Source organism: Ovis canadensis, chromosome 21 (assembly GCF_042477335.2).
Source record: "Ovis canadensis isolate MfBH-ARS-UI-01 breed Bighorn chromosome 21, ARS-UI_OviCan_v2, whole genome shotgun sequence".
NCBI lineage: Eukaryota > Metazoa > Chordata > Mammalia > Artiodactyla > Bovidae > Ovis > Ovis canadensis.
Window position 1 is genome coordinate 21,489,822 of NC_091265.1, and position 19,743 is coordinate 21,509,564.

General features: G+C 40.8%; 1 protein-coding gene across 1 annotated transcript; it reads left to right on the top strand.

Moving 5' to 3' along the window:
• The first annotated feature begins 9,550 nt into the window (after positions 1–9,550).
• On the top strand, positions 9,551–14,717 carry LOC138427100 (tripartite motif-containing protein 64-like). Its single transcript, XM_069566378.1, has 6 exons — positions 9,551–9,961; positions 10,458–10,553; positions 11,216–11,459; positions 12,253–12,262; positions 13,545–13,642; positions 14,218–14,717. The coding sequence occupies exons 1-6, from the start codon at positions 9,551–9,553 to the stop codon at positions 14,715–14,717; spliced, it is 1,359 nt and encodes a 452-aa protein (XP_069422479.1).
• The last annotated feature ends 5,026 nt before the right edge of the window (positions 14,718–19,743 follow it).

A 19,743-nucleotide genomic window follows, 5' to 3' on the forward strand; every position in this document is an offset into this window, starting at 1 on the left:
GCTACGTGTTTAAGGCCATCTATGGAAAGACATTGAGTGACTCAAGGTTAAGTGTCATCATGTAGATCCTGGGCAGGTGAAGATCAAGTTCAACAGAAAGGTAGGCACCGTTCCTGGTCCCCCAGCCAGGTACCTGAGAGACCCTGGTTCCAACAATTCCAGCTGTAGGCTCAGTGGTAATGAGGAACGTCACCTCTCCTGGAGCAAAGCATGGAGACGCCCACTTCTCTGAAGCCCCCTGGACAGAACACGGTAACAAGTAAGAGGAGCCAGAGGACTGGGGACGCAGCTCTTTCAGCTGCAGGGTCTCAGACACCTGCTTCCAGGGCCTGGTGGCAGGAGAGACTTCCATTTTCCCAAGGACTGGATCTCAAGGGGGTCTGAGGAAAAGCCTTCTGCTCCATTAGCTCTGGAAAATCCTCAGGAGTAGCCAAGGCCCAGGGACCAGGAGGAAGTTTAGGGATTAAAAATAGTGGTTCTCAAGGAGCTCACAAAATTCCCCAGGGTGGAGAAAACCCTGTGGTACCGAGGAATCCTGGCAGCTTCTGAAGGGACTGGACCCAGGAGGGAGGTGATCTCCTGTCCACCCAAGGCCAATCTGCCCACAGTGGTGCTGGGCCCCAGTAGACTCGGTCCTGGACTCAAGGGGTGGCTGCCCGCTGGGACCTTCCTTCAGGGCAGGAAGGGACCCTGCAGACCTTTGAGGGGCTGACACCAGGCTCTGTATTCTTGTCCCTGCCTCCATGGACACTGAATCTCTGACAGTCCAATGTGGTTTTGTTCAGAGAGGGAGATTTTCCCTGAGGCCCCAGCCTGGTTCGTGTACCTGGCACATCTGGTAAAGCAGGGGTGAGGCTCTGCTCAGCCCAGAGTCCCCCCTGGAGGATGTGCAGAAGGGGGCAGTGGGCTGCAGGGGTCCCATCGCTGCTCTTTACATTGAGTCTATGCCCCTCACCTCCAGGGCCTGCACCCCCAGGGGAACCGGGGAGCTCCACTCCTGGAGAGAGGAGGCAGAAGAACTAGGAAGGGCTCCAGGACTGAGAGGTCAAGAACTCCTGCCCTTCACTGAGAGAGAAGCTGCAGACAAGGAAAGGGAGACCGAGAAGCCTGAGAGGTGAGCCCCTGACCCCTGCTTTCCTCCTGCTGCTGCCCCACACCTGTCCTTTCACAGTGAAGGGGTCAGAAGTGCAGGCTGGGCTGGTTGTGAGAAGGAAGGTCTAATGATGTGGAGCAGCTGGCTCTCGCAGCCAAAGAGGCAGAAATATCTCTCGGGCTGAGTTGCTAGATCCTAGGATTCAGTTCTATTTCTAGAGAAAAAGGACGAAGCTGTCTGGCAGTGTGAGCAGTGCCTCACACTCTTCTCCATGAGTTTTTTCAATCAAAAGTTATGTTTAGATTTGCCAAGAGAAAAGAAATCCACTTAACATTTTGTGGGTATGAATGAACTGTAAGCCAGTCACTTTAGAAACACTAAATCTAATCTTAAACTAGATCTTAAACTACTGGAGTTTTATTCCCAGTTCCTGAATGGATAGGTGAGGCAATAAATATAGATTTATTATTTTAACCAATGCCATCTTCTTCCTTTAGAAAATTCAGAATTTAAGGCTATATTCATTTAGTATTTATATTTTTTAAAAAAAGAAGCTTATTTTGTACTGTAGTACCAGTCCATCCTAAGGGAGATCAGTCCTGGGTGTTCATTGGAAGGACTGATGTTGAAACTGAAACTCCAATACTCTGGCCACCTGATGCAAAGAACTCACTCATTTGAAAAGACCCTGGTGCTGGGAAAGTTCGAGGGCAGGAGTAGGGGACGACAGAGGATGAGATGATTGGATGGCATCACCTACTCAATGGACATCGGTTTGAGTGGACTCTGGGAGTTGGTATGGACAGGGAGGCCTGGCATGTTAGGGTTAATGGGGTCGCAAAGAGTCAGACATGACTGAACAACTAATCTGAACTGAACAACTAATTTACAATTTTGGAGTAAAATGTACAATGTAGTAAACAATGCACAATGTAGTAAACAATGTACAGTGGTTCCTTGATGGTCTGGTGGTTAATAATCGCCCTGCCAATGCAGGGGACAGGGTTCCATTCCTGCTCTGGGAATATCCCACATGCCTCGGAGCAACTAAGCTCATGTGCCACAACTACTGAGCCAGCACTCCAGAGCCTGTGTGCTGAAATAAGAGGAGTCACTGTAGTGAGAAGCCCAAGCACCACAACAAAGAGTAGCCCCCATTCATTGCAACTAGAGAAAGCAGGTTCACAGCAATGAAGCCAAAATAAAAATACCTTTAGGAAAAAAAAAACGCTGTGATAGTTTCAGGTGAAAAGCAAAAGGACTCAGCCATGCATATATATGCATCCATTCTCCTCCAAACCTCCCTCCCATTCCGTCAGCCACATAACAATTAAGCAGAATTCCATGTGCTATATAGTAGGTGCCCGATCTGTATATTTATAAAGAATAAAGTATTTCACTAAGGCATCAAAGAGTAAGATGAACCCTCAAAACTCTACTATTTCCATACATATTAACACAACTTCATGTGGTAAAGAAACTGCCTGCCTATGCAGGATACCTCAGTTTTGATCCCTGGACTGGGAAGATCCCTTGGAGGAGGAAATGGCAACCTACTGTACTCCTACCTGGAAAATCCCATGGACAGAAGAACCAGACAAGCTGTAGTCCATGGGGTCACAAAGACTCAGACATGACTCAGCATGCACTCATGCACTTGTGTGATACTAATTTTCCATGAGAACCAAAAATGAAGCTAGCCAAGGATATTTAGAAAAGTTTAATGAGATGGCGCTAGCTTTAAACACATTTTAAAATAAACAAAAATTACAAAAGCAGTCCCACAATGGTACATGAATCCCCAAATAGTTTAGTAATCTCTGCACTAAGATACTTACCCGGATCATGGACAAATGCATAGCATAGTACAAATAAATCAAATGTATGACAAAAAGCATGATTCTCTCACAACCAGGAGCATAAGAAATGGATTGGAACAGAAACCAGAGATATTTAAACGTGGCCAAGAAAATTAGTGCCACTGAGTCATAGGAGGCTAGTTTTAAGGAAAAGCTAATGCAGATCAAGGAGTTTTAAATTTTTAATTTCTAATGATTGAGATAAGAAAATCTCATTGCCAGCTAAAAGTGCAAAAATACATATAGAACTGTTACTGCCCACATGCCATCTCCGTTCCAAAGATAAGGAAGGGCCAACTCCTCACTTCAGAGAGAAGGAAGAAAGACGTCAGAAGCTTGACAGTGTTGCTAAAGGAGACTTCTCTACATCCAGTCAATCATATCTTCCCCTCCGCAGTTCACTGCAGGAGTCCTGAGGGACGAGATCACTCACAGAGAAACGGGGACTCACAGACTCCTGGGACCTCACACCTAGGGGACGTCACACCTATGGCAGGCAGAGAATCCAATGGACGGAAGAGCCTGGTGGACTTCAGTCCAGAGGGTGGTAAAGAGTCAGACACGACTGAAGTGACTGAGCACGCACACACATTTACTGCATACAAGTTAAATAACTGTACTCCCTTCCCAATGTGGAACTGGTCTGCTGTTCCATGTCTGGTTCTAACTCTTCCTTCTTGATTTGCATAGCAGGTGTTTCAGGAGACAAGTAAGGTGGTCTCGTACTCCAGGCTCATTAAGAATTGTCCACGATTTGTTGTGATCCACACACTCAAAGCTTTAGTGTAGTCAGTGAAGCACAAGTGGATGTTTTTCTAGAATTTCTTTGCTTTCTCCATGATCCAACAAATGTTGGCAATTGGATATCGGGTTCCTCTGCCTCTTTGAAATCTAGCTTGTACCTCTGGGAGTTCTTGGTCCATGTACTGCTGAAGTCTAGCATGAAGGATTTTGAGCATAAACTTGCTAGCATGTAAAATGAGGGCAATTATAGGATAGTTTGAACCTTCTTTACCATTGCCCCTCATTGGAATGAAAAGTGACCTTTCCCAGTCCTGTGGCCTCTACTGAGCTTTCCAAATTTGATGAAATATGGAGTGCAACAGTTTAATGGCATTGTCTTTTAGGAATTAAATAGCTCAGCTGGAATTCCGTCACCTCCACTAGTTTGTTGTGATACTTTCTAAAACCAACTTTACTTCATATTGCAGGATCTTTGGCTCTAGGTTAGTGACCACACCATCGTGGCTATCCAGGTCATTAAGAACCTTCTTGTATAGTTCTTCTGTGTATTCTTGCCATGTCTTCTTAATCCCTTCTGCTTCTGTTCAGTCCTTAATGTTTGTGTTTATCATTGCTACCCTTGCATGAAACAGTCCTTGATATCTCCAATTTTTGGAAGAGATTGCAAGTCTTTCCATTCCATTGCTTACCTCTGTTTTTTGCATTGTTCATTTAAGAAGGCTGTCTTATTTCTCCTTGCTAGTCTCTGGAACTCTGTGTTCAGTTGAACATATCTTTCCTTTTCACCCTTGCTTTGATTTTTCTTCTTTCCTCAGCTATTTGTTAAACCTCCTCAGACAACCACTTTGCTTTCTGGCATTTACTTTTTCTTTGGGATGGTTTTGGCCACTGCCTCCTGTACTATGTTACTAACTTTCCTCCATGGTTCTTCAGGCATTCCGTCTGTCAAATCTAATACATTGAGTCTACTCACGACTTTCAGTGTATGATCATAAGGGATTTGATTTAGCTCACACCTGAAGGTCCTAGAGGTTTTCCCTACTTTCTTCAATTTAAGCCTGAATTTTGCAATAAGAACTCATGATCTGAGCAGCAGTCAACTCTAGGTCTTATTTTTGCTGACTGCTGTATAGAGATTCTCCACCTTTGGTTGCAAAAAATAATAATAATAATAAAAAAAAATAATAATAATCAATCTGATTGTGGTATTGATCAAAATGCACTCTATGCATGGTGATGTCCATACCTACGGTCATCTCTTGAGTCTTTGACACGGGTGTTTGCTATGACCAGTTTAGTCTCTTGACAAGACTCTGTTAGCCTTTGCCCTGCTTCATTTCATACTGCAAGGCCAAACTTGACTGATAGTGCAGGTTTCTTTTGACTTCATACGTTTGCAATCCAATATCTTATGATTAAAAAGATATCTTTCTTTTAACGTCAGTTCTAGAAGATGCTGTAAGTCTTCATAGAATTGGTCAGCTTCAGTTTCTTTCACATCAGTGGTTGGAGCACAGACTTGGATTTCTGCAGTGTTGAATTGTTTGCCTTGGAAAAAGAAAACTGAAATAATATTGTCATTTTTGTGATTGCACACAAGTACTAAAGGAAATTAAGAGCCTCTTGATGAAAGTGAAATAGGAGAGTGAAAAAGCTGGCTTAAAACTCAACATACAAAAAATTAAGATCATGGCATCTAGTCCCGTCACTTAATGGCAGATAGATGGGGGAATAATGGAAACACTGAAAGACTTTATTTTGCAGGGCTCCAAAATCACTGCAGATGGTGACTGCAGCCATGAAATTAAAGAACACTTGCTCCTTGGAAGAAAAGTTATGGCTAACCTAGACAGCATATTAAAAAGCAGAGATATTACTTTGCCAACAAAGATCTGTCTAGTCAAAGCTATGGGTTTTCCAGTAGTCATTTATGGATGTGAGAGTTGGACCATAAAGAAAGATGAGTGCCAAAGAATTGATGCTTTTGAACGATGGTGTTGCAGAGGATTCTTGAGAGCCCCTTGGACTGCAAGGAGTCCAACCTGTCCATCCTAAAGGAGATCAGTCCTGAATATACATTGGAAGGACTGACGCTGAAACTGAAACTCCAATACTTGGCCACTTGATGCAAAGAAATGACTCATTGGAAAAGACTCTGATGCTGGGAAAGATTGAAGGCAAGAAGAGAAGGGGAGGACACAAGATGAGCTGTTTGGATGGCATCATTGACTCGATGGACATAAGTTTGAGCAGGTTCCAAGAGGTGGTGATGGACAGGAAGCATAGCATGCTGCCATCCATGGGGTGGACTAACAAAGAGTTAGACATGACTGAGCCACTGAACTGAACTGCATTTCAGACTCTTGTTGACCATGAGAGCTACTCCATTTCTTCTAAGGGATTCTTGCCCAAAGTAATAGATACACTGGTCATCTGAAATTAGAACTATGATGCAGTTCATTAAATGGAGATATTCACATCTGGGGAGTTTATTTATTGTCCAAACAGCAACTTCATGGATTACAACTATAAATTCAAAATGTGACTTTTTAGCAGAGATTGGATTGTGACACTTGGATTAAGTAGGTTTCAAAGGACTTCAATCATTGGCATCTAAAAATGTTTTCAACTCTGGGAAAATCTAATCATGTGCACCTATACCTTTTCACAGGACTGATAACACTATCACTTGGAAGATATGGGCGTGGTCTTCAAAGACTATATAAAGCTTCTCTTGAAGATCCACACTCACTTTTCTCCAGAGTCCAGAGCTGTCAGGACTGGAGTTGGCTGCATTGTGGAGACTTCAGGAAGTCTCTGCCAGCAGAGGTGAACCCCTAAAGCTGAACTGAATCGTGCAGAGTTACCTACAGCATAGGAGTAGAACATTTCATCAACTGTACCCAGTGGTGAGTTCTAATCAAAGTCAATGAAATTCTGCTATGTTCACTTAGGAATGAAACTTTAATGGTGATTATGGACAGAAATGTATTTTTTTTCCTATGAGTAATATCTGTATGTATGCAATGCATCAAGTATTTATTCCCTCTGAGATCTGCAAAAATAGTAATGTCTTTTATCGATACGACGTCAAGTAATTTCATTATAAAATGTGGGTAAAAATAGAGAATTAGTAAATATTGTTTAGAAGATTAAAAGAGTTAATCCATATAAAAGGAGTTAATCTAATGGCAAGCTGACTCTTTATCATGGAGCCACTGTGGAAGCCCATTTAGTTCTTCTATTGTTTTAATGCTATCATGATTCCCAGTGTCATTAGCATAAAAGTGATCTTATTCATAAAGAATTCTTGGTCAGTTTCTAGCCCACTCTACACATGGCTTCTTTATACTTTCTTCCTGTTCATCAGCTATCTCCTCATTTGATGCACATATTTATAAATGCGTAAGTATTTATAAAACACATAGTTCTTAGTTCAGTCACTCAGTCGTGTCCAACTCTTTGCGACCCCATGAATCGTAGCATGACACGCCTCCCTATTCATCACCAACTCCCGGAGTTCACTCAGACTCACGTCCATCTAGTCCGCGATGCCATCCAGCCATCTCATCCTCTGTCATCCCCTTCTCCTCATGCCCCCAATCCCTCCCAGCATCAGAGACTTTTCCAATGAGTCAACTCTTCACATGAGGTGGCCAAAGTACTGGAGTTTCAGTTTTAGCATCATTCCTTCCAAAGAAATCCCAGGGTTGATCTCCTTCAGAATGGACTGGTTGTATCTCCTTGCAGTCCAAGGGACTCTCAAGAGTCTTCTCCAACACCACAGTTCAAGAGCATCAATTCTTAGGCACTCAGCTTTATTCACAGTCCAACTCTCACATCCATACATGACCACTGGAAAAACCATAGCCTTGACTAGACAGACCTTAGTCGGCAAAGTAATGTCTCTGCTTTGGAATATGCTATCTAGGTTGGTCATAACTTTTCTTCCAAGGAGTAAGCGTCTTTTAATTTCATGGCTGCAATCACCATCTGCAGTGATTTTGGAGCCCCCCAAAATAAAGTCTGACACCGTTTCCACTGTTTCCCCATCTATTTCCCATGAAGTGATGGGACCGGATGCCATGATCTTCGTTTTCTGAATGTTGAGCTTTAAGCCAACTTTTTCGCTCTCCTCTTTCACTTTCATCAAGAGGCTTTTTAGCTCCTCTTCACTTTCTGCCATAAGGGTGGTGTCTTAGTACTCCTAAAATATTCAACATAATGAATACATTTGATAGTCTTTACACAGATGAATATGAGTTAAATGGTTAAATTAATCAGAAAACCTTCTTGAAATGGTCACATTTGCTATCATTTTAAAGACATCACTTTGCAGTCCATAAATGAAAAGTGCTGAAAATAGATCCAATCAACCAAAAGGGACTCCAAAGAAATGGAATGGGCAAAGAAGGAAACATCAAAAAACAAAAAATTTGATGTTGCTTCCACTAACCAGATATTTGGAATTTCCAGTGTAGAGCAGAAATCCTTGTGTATATTCAAACTTATTTCTGTGGTTATAGTAAACAATGAATAGTCAAATTGGTTCAGACAGTAAAGTGTCTGCCTTCAATTCAGGAGACCTGGGTTCAATCTCTGGGCTGGGACGATCTCCTGGAGAAGGAAATGGCAACCCACTCCAGTATTCTTGCCTGGGAAATCCCATGGACAGAGGAGCCTTGTAGGCTACAGTCTGTGGGGTTGCATAGAGTTGAACACAACTGAGTGACTTCACTTTCACTTTCTTTAGTGAACAATTGATTCTTTTTTTACAAATTACTGTTATAGTGGGAACATTCACCAGTTCAAAATATGAACTAGCAATGACATAGTTATTTTTTTTCTTTTTGTCTTGAAAGGAATAGTTTTGTTAATTTAAGTTGTAAGTAAACACTGACAAGTTAACAGTTTCAGAATGTCAAAGTTAAAGAAAACATTAATTATATTAAGTTTAAATTATTCATAAACAACTTTATTTGGCTTTAGAAAAGCATATATGTCACTTCAAAGGCAGAAGGCATAGAGAACATTAATGAAGAGACAAAGTGTGTGTTAGTGTGGGTTGTAAGTAGGGGAAAATGGAGAGAGAGAGAGACAGATTGAAATTATATATATGCTTTTGTACCAATCAGCTGACAAAAGTTACTCTGGAGTCATCCTAATATTTATCCTGAGGTTAATAAACAAACAAAAAATAGTTGCAAGTGGCTCTCTTATCTAATTTCATCCTTTTTATTATAGCAAGAATACAACCTGTCTGTGGTCACCATTTCCTGGTTTGTACTGTGTTTCTGCTTAGTCATTGAGTCATGTCCAACTCTTCGCAACCCCATGGACTGTAGCCCATCAGGCTCCACTGTCCATGGGCATTCCCAGGCAAGAGTACTGGGACTGGTGGACATTCCTTTCTCCAGGGGATCTTCCCAACCCAGGCCTCCAACCCACATTTCCTATTTCTCCTAAATTGTAGGCAGATTCTTTACCCACTGAGCCATTGAGGAAGTCTAGGTGCAATAATGGTAAAGAACCCACCTGGCAATCCAGGTCACTTAAGAGGCATGGGTTCAATCCATGGTAGCAAACATCCCCTGGAGGTGGGCACAGCAACCTACTCCAGTATTCTTGCCTTGAGAATCACATGAACAGAGCCTGGTGGGCTACAGTCCATACAGTCACAAAGAGTTGGACACGACTGAGCGACGAAGCATGTAGGTTTGTGTTGGGGTTTAGCAAATATGGAAATTAGACAAAGTTCAAGACAGGACTGTGCCAAAGGCTTTGTTTTCCCTGATCAAGGCAGAAGAAAGACTTTCTCTTACCATTTCTATTTCTATCTTTAATTTTCAGAAACATGGATTCAGACACACTAGAAGCCTTCCAGAATGAACTCACCTGCTCCATCTGCATGAACTGCTTCCTGGACCCCGTCACCATAGACTGTGGGCACAGCTTCTGCCGTCCCTGTCTGAGCCTTTGCTGGGAGGAAGACTGGATTCCAAAGAGCTGCCCTGAGTGCAGGGGAATATCAGCAAAGACCCAGTTCACAACCAATATCGTCCTCAAGAGGCTGGCTTCCCTTGCCAGACAAGCCAGAGCTGACCACGACCACAGCTCTGAGGAGCAGATCTGTGTGACACACCAGGAAGCCAAAGGCCTCTTCTGTGAGGCTGACCAGACCCTGCTCTGTGGGCCCTGCTCTGAACGCCCCGAGCACACAGCTCACAGCCACAGGCCAATACACAGGGCTGCTGAGGAGTCCCGGGTAGGTGATGCCTCTCGAGCAGTTTGGGATCTAGAGGCTCCTAAGTCAGAGAGGAGGATGAGGATGTGATGATGGTGATGGGGGCGGAGATAGTGGAGGTGGGAGTTCTGAATGTGGATCCTCACATATAATGTGTCCTTTCAGTGTTGTTGCCCAATTGTCCACACGTGTGGAAATGCAGCATCCTGGGGCGGGTGGCAGCACCAGGGACAGAGGCTTCTGATGGGAGCTTGAGGCTTTCCTAATCAAGCTATATAAGTATGTGAGTCTCAGTTTCTTAGGGATTGGATTTCATGATCTGTAACATTTCCCCAGTTCTGTAGCATGCACCTTTGTCACTATCATCTTGGTGTTAGATTCAGATTAATGTGGGAAAATATGACCACAGTATTCTAGCTCAAGTTTTCTGTGTAACCAACAAGCGCCTTTGTTCAGGAATAAGGGGATGAAATTTACAGTGTCATCTTCTGTGTCTAAATCCCTGGGTATTTTGTAGGAGAAACTTCTAAAGAGAATGGGCTCTTTATGGAAAATCAGAGAAGAAATGCAAACTATTCTGCACCAGGAAGCTAAAAAAACTAGGTCATTTAAGGTAAGAATAAAAACGCTCCTATTTATTTCTATAGATAATGATATAATTCCAGCTTTTAGGTCTATTTACATTCCCATTAAAGAATATTGATCTCTTCCCTTGAAAAAGCATGGTTTCAAATGACCATGGTAATCACAATTGGAACAGGACAATACATGCTAGCTAGTTCAAGGAATACTAGTACACGGGAAAACCTTGGCATGAAAAGTGTTCCTAGGCCAAATTTTGAGGATTTGAATAAAACTCAGAAATGAAGTATAAGACAACACTGCACTGTTACTCTGAGTAGAGGAGAGGAGTATAGAAGTACCTAGATGGAAAAGAGAGCAACTTTTAAAACTATACAAAATGGAGTTTACCCCATTAAATATATTTAGAAAAATAAGGGCAAGGAACAAGAGAAAAACATGATCCAAATTAAAGAGGAAATAATTGACAGAGTAAGAACCCTGAAGAATCCTTCTAAGGGGAGAGCTTGGAACCCCTCAGATGGCTTGATTCAAACAGGGCCAGAGACTAGGAACTCAGAGAAACCATGGACAGGAAGATACTTGAGGCCAACAGTTTGTCAAGAACATTCTTGATGACATCAAGGAAATAATATTTGAAATTTTCTTTTGAATGTGAGCATAAGCAATACTTTGAGTCCACTATCCCCACAGGACTATGTGGCCTTAAGGAAGGAGATGATTACAGCTGAATATCGGAGGATGCCTCTGTCGCTCCTGGAAGAGGAGCAACTGCATCTGGAGGCCCTGGAGCGAGAGGCCAAGGAGATTTGTGAACAACTTGAGGACAGTGTGTTCAGAATGACTCAGTACAGAGCAAGTCTGAAAGAAATGTACAGAGAGCTGACTGGGATGTGCTGCAAGCCGGACGGGGAGCTGCTCCAGGTGAGAAAGGAGGGCCCATCCTCAGAGACAGAAACACTCTTTTAGACGAGTTGCTGTGACACTGGAATGTTCCCTGCTTAAACTTACTCTCAGCGGAGGGATGGTGCTCCTTGACGCCCTTTATTGTATTAGTCCAGTCCCCTAGTTCAACATATTCTGGTAATTTTTGGAAGATTTTTGTCCATGTCTTAGCTAAGGACTGTCAGTGTGATCAGGAGTACTATCCAGACAGATGATCTAAAATCAGCAAAATTCTGTGACCAGCGGAAAGTTAACTTTCTGGGGGTAAATCTCAGTATGTGTTCCCCTAAACCTTTGTCACTCCCCGTTATCCCAAATTTTCCACAGACACTGAAGCTTCACCTGTTCTCTAGGCAAGGTTGTTACAACCAGTCATCAGTTTCACTCTGTAGTTAAATACGGTGCCCTGTTTTTGCTGTTGCTTTGTTAAATGGTGAGCTCTGCCCTTGAGAACAGCACTGGCAGAGGGTGACACTGGAATCCTAGATGCTGCTGTATCATTACGCAGACCCTTCTGACCTCCTTCCTTCCATAATGTGCCCTGAGGAAGCCCCCCATGTTTTAGCTTAGGCTGTGTTATTAGGATGCCTGCTGAGTATTCCTTAGAAGATAATTTAAAAAACAATATCTTATTGAACAAAGAATAGAGAAGAAGATGCAAAACGACAGAAGTCTCATGATTAACATGATCTTTGTTTTTCTTTGCAGGTCTTGGCAAATGTATTGGAAATGTGAGTATACACTAAATTTTCATTTCTGGAACAGTTGTTACCTTTTTGATGAAGTAGATGCACGGTACCATGGGAGATTGTTTTCAAGTCCCTGAATTCTGGGATACAGGATTCTTTATACAAAATGCCTTAGTATTTGCAGTTAACTTAAAAGAATATTGCTATACACTTTGTCATCTCTAGGTGACTTATAACAACTAACACATGCAATGTAAATTAAATGCATTGTAAATAGTTTCCTGGTATGTGGCATTTTCAAGTTTTACTTTCTGGAATTTTTTTCTGAATATTTTCCATTCAGAACCAGGACTAAGGATGGGGGAATGGATAGGCTGGGAATCCGAGGTTGACATATATACACAGCTGCGTTTAAAATATATTTAAAATCGTTGGTCCAAGAAGTACCTCCCATGAAATAAATAAATGTATAAATAAACAAGTACATAAATAACTGAGAATTTATAAATCGAATCCATGTGTAAATCCATAGGTGCAGCACCCTCATATACAGATGACCAATATTGTCTTTTCGGCTGTTTTCTATTTTATTTCAAAAGAATTTCAGTCCTTGGCCTCAGAAGTTTCCTTTTCATTTGGCTGAAATACAATATACCTGAAAACATTCTGACATTCTGGGCTTTATTTTACCCACTCACCCCATCCTTTCCAACCTCATCACATTGAACTTAGTGAAGGGATTTTCTAAGATATCACAGAGGAAGCACCTATGCTAAAGAGTTGGAAAGTGGGAAAGCCAAAGAGGCAAATTCCCAAAGAATGAGAAAAGAACTGTCCTTTTGTTTTGAGGAGTAGCAGTGACTCAGCTTGTTCCATCATTGCAAGGTCCCTTATAGGCAGAACCTCAGAGGGTGTGACTTTCTGCTCCCCACTGAGAATGTAGACTTTTTGGACCAAAATAACCAGGTTGGAATTGGAGTCCCTTGCTTCGCTGACACGAGCAAACAGGTCTGGCTCTCTTCCTTGTAGACACTGAATGTATCCTTGATGACTACTTACTGACTGAAGTCTCAAAGGCTTAGCCTAAATTTTCTGTCTGTAAAATGCCCAGTATCTTTGCATTAGCTGATATGGAATAGAGGAAGGGAATGAGGTTCAATGAGTTGAAAACTAGAATAATATCTGATGGGGAAGTTGAAATTTGATATAATTTATATTTAGGAAAAAAATCTGGTAATTTCTTTATATTCCAAACTGTGTAGAATATATTGTATATGCAATTAACCAAAAACAATTCTAACAAAATTTCCTGGGTTAAAACTGCTTTTTTTGTAATGGTCATGTGATTAGCCTTTGGCCTTGACTTGTATCTATGTCATTTGTTACAGGACTGACTTGGCAGAGATGCAGAAGCCTCAGCCAGTGAACCCAGAGCTCACTTGCTGGCCTGTCACTGGAATCCTAGACACACTGAACAACTTCAGAGGTGAGGGTCAGCCCTATGGTGATCAGGACTGCACTTCATTAGAGCTTCCTGGGAAGGAGCCTCCTTTTAATGTTATTTTATTTTTATCTGAAATGATATTATATGACTCTCCCAAGTTGTTGCATCTTTTCTGCCTGTATATTTGGATTGCAAAGATCAAGACTGCACTTTCCAACCTATAGTTTAATGAAAATGCAAAGTCACTTACATATTTTTAGTTACATCTGACATAGACCAAAAGAGAGCAATCACGTTGCTCATATGGTTATAAAGAAATAGAATATTCAGTTTTCAGAGTGATCATCAAGAGACTGATTAAATCAAGACTTCATACAGTTCATGATATATCTGTCTTCTTTTTTGATATGATTTAAGGTGTTTCTATATGCCATATATAGTAGTAACTTTTCCTTTTTGTAGAAGAACAATCTGAACTCACTTTGCTGTCTTTGTTTTGGGTTTCCTTGGAGGAGGGAAAATGAAAAAAAAATCTCAGTGGGTAGGGAACCTCTGCCTTCTGCCTCTCAGAGACATGGAAATCCCACTTGCTAACCTGATTTCTGCTCTTTCTGCAGTGGATAACATTCTGAGTCAGACAATGACCATTCACCACATGAGCCTTTCTGAGGATGGTGATGATGCAAGTTTGATGTTCAGAGATGAGCACCACGGAGCATCCAGACAGCCTCAGATTGTGGAGAGTGTCATGTCCTGGGGAGCTCGGGCCTTCACCTCCGGGAGGCATTACTGGGAGCTGGACGTGACATACTCCTCCAGCTGGATTCTGGGCATCTGCAAAGATATCTTGATAACTGATACTAATATCAGTATTTATTCTGAAGAAGCATGTGTTCTATTTTCCAAGAAGGTGAACAATCATTATAGCCTCTTCACCAATGCCCCACCCTACATTCAGTATGTGAAAAGGCCTCTGGGTAGGATTGGGATGTTTCTGGATTATGACAATGGAATTGTGAGCTTCTACGATGTTTGCAGAGGATCCCTCATATACAGTTTCCTTCCTTCCCCCTTTTCCTTCCCTCTGAAGCCTTTCCTTTGTCTTAGGTCTCCATGATTTGTCAAATTCTGTGACCATTATTTTTACCTCCTCTGAGGTAATTATTCTGCAAAAACTCATGTGAGGCCACAGGATAATAATCCCTGACTATCTCTGAGCACACTGTAATTTAATGAAGCATAGTGACTGTATGTTATATGTATAAAATGGCATGACCATGTTGAATGTATAAATTTGTTAATTAAATTTTTTTCTAATAAAAATTTATTATGGAATATTTCATAAAATATAATCAATTGCTTTTCTTTTTAAAATAATAGTTCTATTAACATAAAAGTTACATACCATAACAATTACGCCATTTAAAGTACATAATTCAGTGTTTTTTTAGTAATATTCAAAAATTTGTGAAACAAGAACTGTCTAATTTCAGAACATATCCATCACTCCAAAAACAAATCAATGCACATATTTACTCCCCATATCCCTTCCCCCATCTTGTTAGCCCCTTAATCCAGTTTTATTTTTCATGATTTTTTCTATTATATAGCTTCAATTAAACGGGTTCACACAATTTATGACTTTTTATATCTGGTTACTTTCACTTAATGCTTTCAAGGTTCATCTATATTGTAAGTAATGTGCTTTACTTGCATAAATGAACCAGACTGGGGTGCAGGAATGAAGTGGTATACTTATTTATATCAGGTTAGTAAACAAAAGGAATGGTGCTTAGTGTATAGTTCAAATCATGGTGGAACTTGTGATATCCACTCAGTGGGGGCTTCTTGGGCTTTCCAAGGAATTATATAAATCTTTTGACCTAGCAACATTACCTCTAGCATTCTTTCCAATAGAAATTATTACAAACAAGGATACATGGACCAAAGACTGTATTACATAGCATTTTCAATAACTAAATCAGTAAATAGAAAATCAATCAGAATTTCTGAAATATGGGATATCATTGAACAAAATATCTTACATATTAAACTATGTAAGTGACAATAGTTTGCACTTAGTCTCCGATCTCTTGTATATTTTTTAACTAGTTAATATTCTAAAGCAGTTGACTCCATATGACAGCAAAAAATACTGAAAAACAATTCACCATACTGAATGTTATAAGGTTAAAAATAGAAATCCACTGAAATCAGTCAAGTTCACAAACAGTAATCTTAGTGGACAAAATTTTAATTTCTTTCTCTTGCATCCAGAAATGTGTATGATCAGATTTGATCAATTTATTGAGTTCCAGACTATCTACCTAGTACACTTACTCCGTGCGGTCTTCATAATAAACTTATAATAGAACAATGAGGTATTTTTATATTTGGTAAATTCTTTGGCAGGGCTACATGACAGCGGGGAAGTGAAGGCAGCAGCCAGGTTGAAACATGCCCACAGGGTCACCCGGTCTATGATTATTCACACAAGCACTAAAGTAATCCAAGGGCTATCATGAAGGGAGTTTGCAGACATAAGTCTCTCATCCTGATTCTAAACTAGAGAGCTTACACTGAGCAGCCAACTTTTTTAAAGTATATTTTTAATCGGAGCGTGTATATATATACATATCCCCTCTCCCTTAAGCCTCATTCCCACCTGCCCCACAGCAGGGGCAGACTTTTCATTGAACATGCACTTACAGGCCTAATGTCATCCACTTCTGAGAACTCTGGGATAACACAGTCACCAAACTCTTGCACTGAGGAGATCCAGAGTACCCGTGTGTTCCAAAGAGGAAACTGTATACTTGTGTCTGGTGCCCTGATTTTTGTGACTGCTGCAATTTGTAAATACAGAAAAACAGAGAAATAATATAAAGTCATCTTTATGTCAGCATTCCTAAAAACACTTTATGACTAATTTGAAACACAAAATATTGTAGAAATTAACCTATACTGCCACACTTCACTTACCAAAGAAGGGTGCTAGGGAAATTGGTTAAGAATAGAAAAATAATGACCTGGGGATGCTTATAACAATTGTGGGCCCCCCTAAGACAGTGGTTGTGCTTTTGCAATTCAAGATCATTTTCATTTTTTAAAAACTTTTAATTTTGCATTGGAGTATAGCTGATTAACAAACAATGTTGTGATAGTCTCCAGTGAACAGCAAAAGGACTCAGCCATACATATACATGTATCCATTGTCCCACAAACCCTCTTCCCATCCAGGCTGCCACATATCATTGAGCAAGGTTCCATGTACTATATAGTAGGTCCTTGTTGGTTATCCATTTTAAATAGAGCAGTGTATACCTGTCCATCCCAAACTCCCAGACTATCCCTCTTCCTCCCATTCTTCCCCCAACATCCATAAGTTCATTCTCTAAGTCTATGAATCGTCAAGATCATTTTTAAATGCACATTCATAAACATTTAGGAGCATCAACAGCTTGCCTGCATGCATGCTCAGTCATTTCAGTTGTGTCTGACCCTATGGGCTGTAGCCCTCCAGACTCCTCAGTCCATGGAATTTTCCTGGCAAGTATACTGGAGTGAGTTGCCATTTCCTTCTCCAGTGGATCTTTCTAACCCAGGGGCCAAATCCGTGTCTCCTGTGTGCCCTGCATTGCAGGTGGATTCTCTACCACTGAGCCACCTCAGAAGCCATCAGCTCCTTAAAATACATATAAATAGTACAGATGTCTTGAAAGAGGTAAAAGCACGGTCCTGATTCCCACTCTTCTCAAAAATTCTGCCCTCTCCAGCTGACTGTCAAATGGGAAATATATCAGGACAGAAAGGTGAGGATATGTGTTATTTCTTCAAAATATGTCTTTGTCCTAATTTTCCAACTGTGGTCACTAATGTTTCTGTTTTATACCAGAGCAACCTTTTAATGTCATTGGCCTGAAGGTGTGTCTGAGCTGGGGCCTTCCTCTACTGTCCTGCATGAGCTGGGTGGGGAGCACCAGGCAGAAACCCCTGTGCTGTTGTTGCTGGGGGGCACTGGAGTGCTCGATCTGGAGTGTGAGGGTGAGGAGCAAGAGATGTTTCCATTCTGCAGTGGTGAACACAGGAGTTCTTACATTACAGTGTTCCTTTAAAATGCAAAAATGAATGAATTGGTAAAATAAAGCTCCTCCTCCATGACAGAACATATTTGAATGAACCTCAAGAAACAGATTTCCAAGTTTTCCAAGACATTAGCTAAACTCTCTAAGTGATGAAATAATCTTTCCAACTTTTTTGGTAAGTTAAAAATGAAAATGATTAATATTCAGAAAGTCGAATATCATTATATTTCAGGGTGGGTTTGTAGTACAGTCAGTGATTCTTGATGAGCAGATGTTTGCAGAGACATGTATGTAGACAAGCCAAGGTGTTAAAGCAATCTTATCTTGTTTCAGAGAATCTCATCATCTGTATTAACCCCACTTGAAGACTGATGAAATTCAATCATTTGGAACAAATGGGTGGGGTTTAGAGATTCATTATAAGGAGACTCCAGGAGCCAAAGTTTTCTTCAGTACTGAGAGGCAGTGTTTGGAGCTCACCTGGATCTTGACACTTTAGTAAGCTATCATGACCACATTGGAACTCTTGATCCCTAAGCCAACTTTACATTATTCTCCAGGATGAACGGTTTCTACATCTGCTTAGGCGCATACACAGTTCATCACAAAGCAGCTCCTGGGACTCTCTTGAGGAAGGAGGGGAAAAAAACACAAAATTTATTGATTTTAACAGAAAGCTGAGGTTGTTTCATTGAAGTAACTGTGTGTGTCAACTTAGTACAATTATTGTATTTCTATATTGTCTAAATGGCATACACGTTGGAATTAATGGTGACTAATTTTAGTTCTCTAATTTCATTCATCTTAGTTATTCCTATGCATTACAAGGACTCAGAAAGTGGTATAGATCCTAAAAATAATTTTTAGAGCTATTTATCTCCATGTGTAGTATCTACAATGGTCTACTTTAAAAATGGAGTATGCCTGTATACACAGGAGAGATAATATTGTCCACTATTGTATTCTATTGAACTATGTAAGGAATGCAATAGTTTGAGAAAAAAATATTATTTTAAAGTGAAATAAATCATTTCTCTTCAGAAACGTAAGTTTTTATGGCTGAAATTTTAAAGAAACTAGGAAGTAATTTAGCCGGCAGAAAAGTGACACTTGAGATGTCTGAGGAATTTCTGTACTTAACTAGTACAGACACAAGGATCCAATATTTTAGCAAAGTCAATTTTAAGAGTATGATTTATTTTTTGGTGCTGATTATCACCATTACATGCAAACTGCATCTTACCACAAGATGAAAGGGGCGTCTGATAGTAATTTTAAAGACTTGGAAGATGTAACCCTATGGTTTCATTTTTGGTTTGATTAATGAGTATGATACTGATTAAACAGGAAGGGAAAGGCAGCCAATCAGTATATGTTACAATTCATGAAGGGCTTCCCTGGTGGCTCAGAGGTTAAGGATCCGCCTGTGCCGGGGTCCAGCCCCTGTTGATCCAGGGTAATTTGAAGTGAGGACAGAGTCAGAGTCCTAGGAAAGAACTTATTTAATTACAGATAAAAAGAGATTAGAAAAGAATAGTGTAGTAGGAAAATTTAGTGGAGAAAAAGAGGCTGAATAACTTGGTTTACATGGAAAACCAATAAAACTCCAAGACAAGGAATTTGCACCATCTATGTAGGCCACCAGTGCCTACTTCAATAGCGTAGGGTGCCCCGCCTTGGGCTCCCTCTAGCATGGGTCTTAGAAGCCAGGGCAAGTAAGTAGACATGGCGAGCCTCCACACTCCAGATGGGAATTCAGCCAGAAAAGAAGAGAATGAGAAAAGACCACACGGGGGAAACCAGTCTTTCCAGGAACTGGTCTGTTTTCTTTATTTTTCAGGTTCGCTTATATACTTTTTGTTATACATAGGAATGAATACAGAGTCACGTGGGGTCAGCAGACCTGACCTTTATCAAAATCAGGTGCTTCATATAAAAGGTCTTAGAGGTTTTATATCATCTTCTGGCCAGAGGGCCTACTAACATTGTATGACCCTTTCTTTCTGATAACGGTCAGTCAACCAGAAAACTTATTTTTTTCCAGGGGTGATTTTTTTC

Bases quoted from the DNA above. Each gene is read 5' to 3' on its own strand.
- LOC138427100 (XM_069566378.1), top strand. From the start codon at position 9,551: ATGGATTCAGACACACTAGAAGCCTTCCAGAATGAACTCACCTGCTCC. The intron at 10,554-11,215 runs GTAAGAATAAAA...CTATCCCCACAG, and splicing joins AAAAAACTAGGTCATTTAAG to GACTATGTGGCCTTAAGGAA. The intron at 13,643-14,217 runs GTGAGGGTCAGC...CTCTTTCTGCAG, and splicing joins CACACTGAACAACTTCAGAG to TGGATAACATTCTGAGTCAG.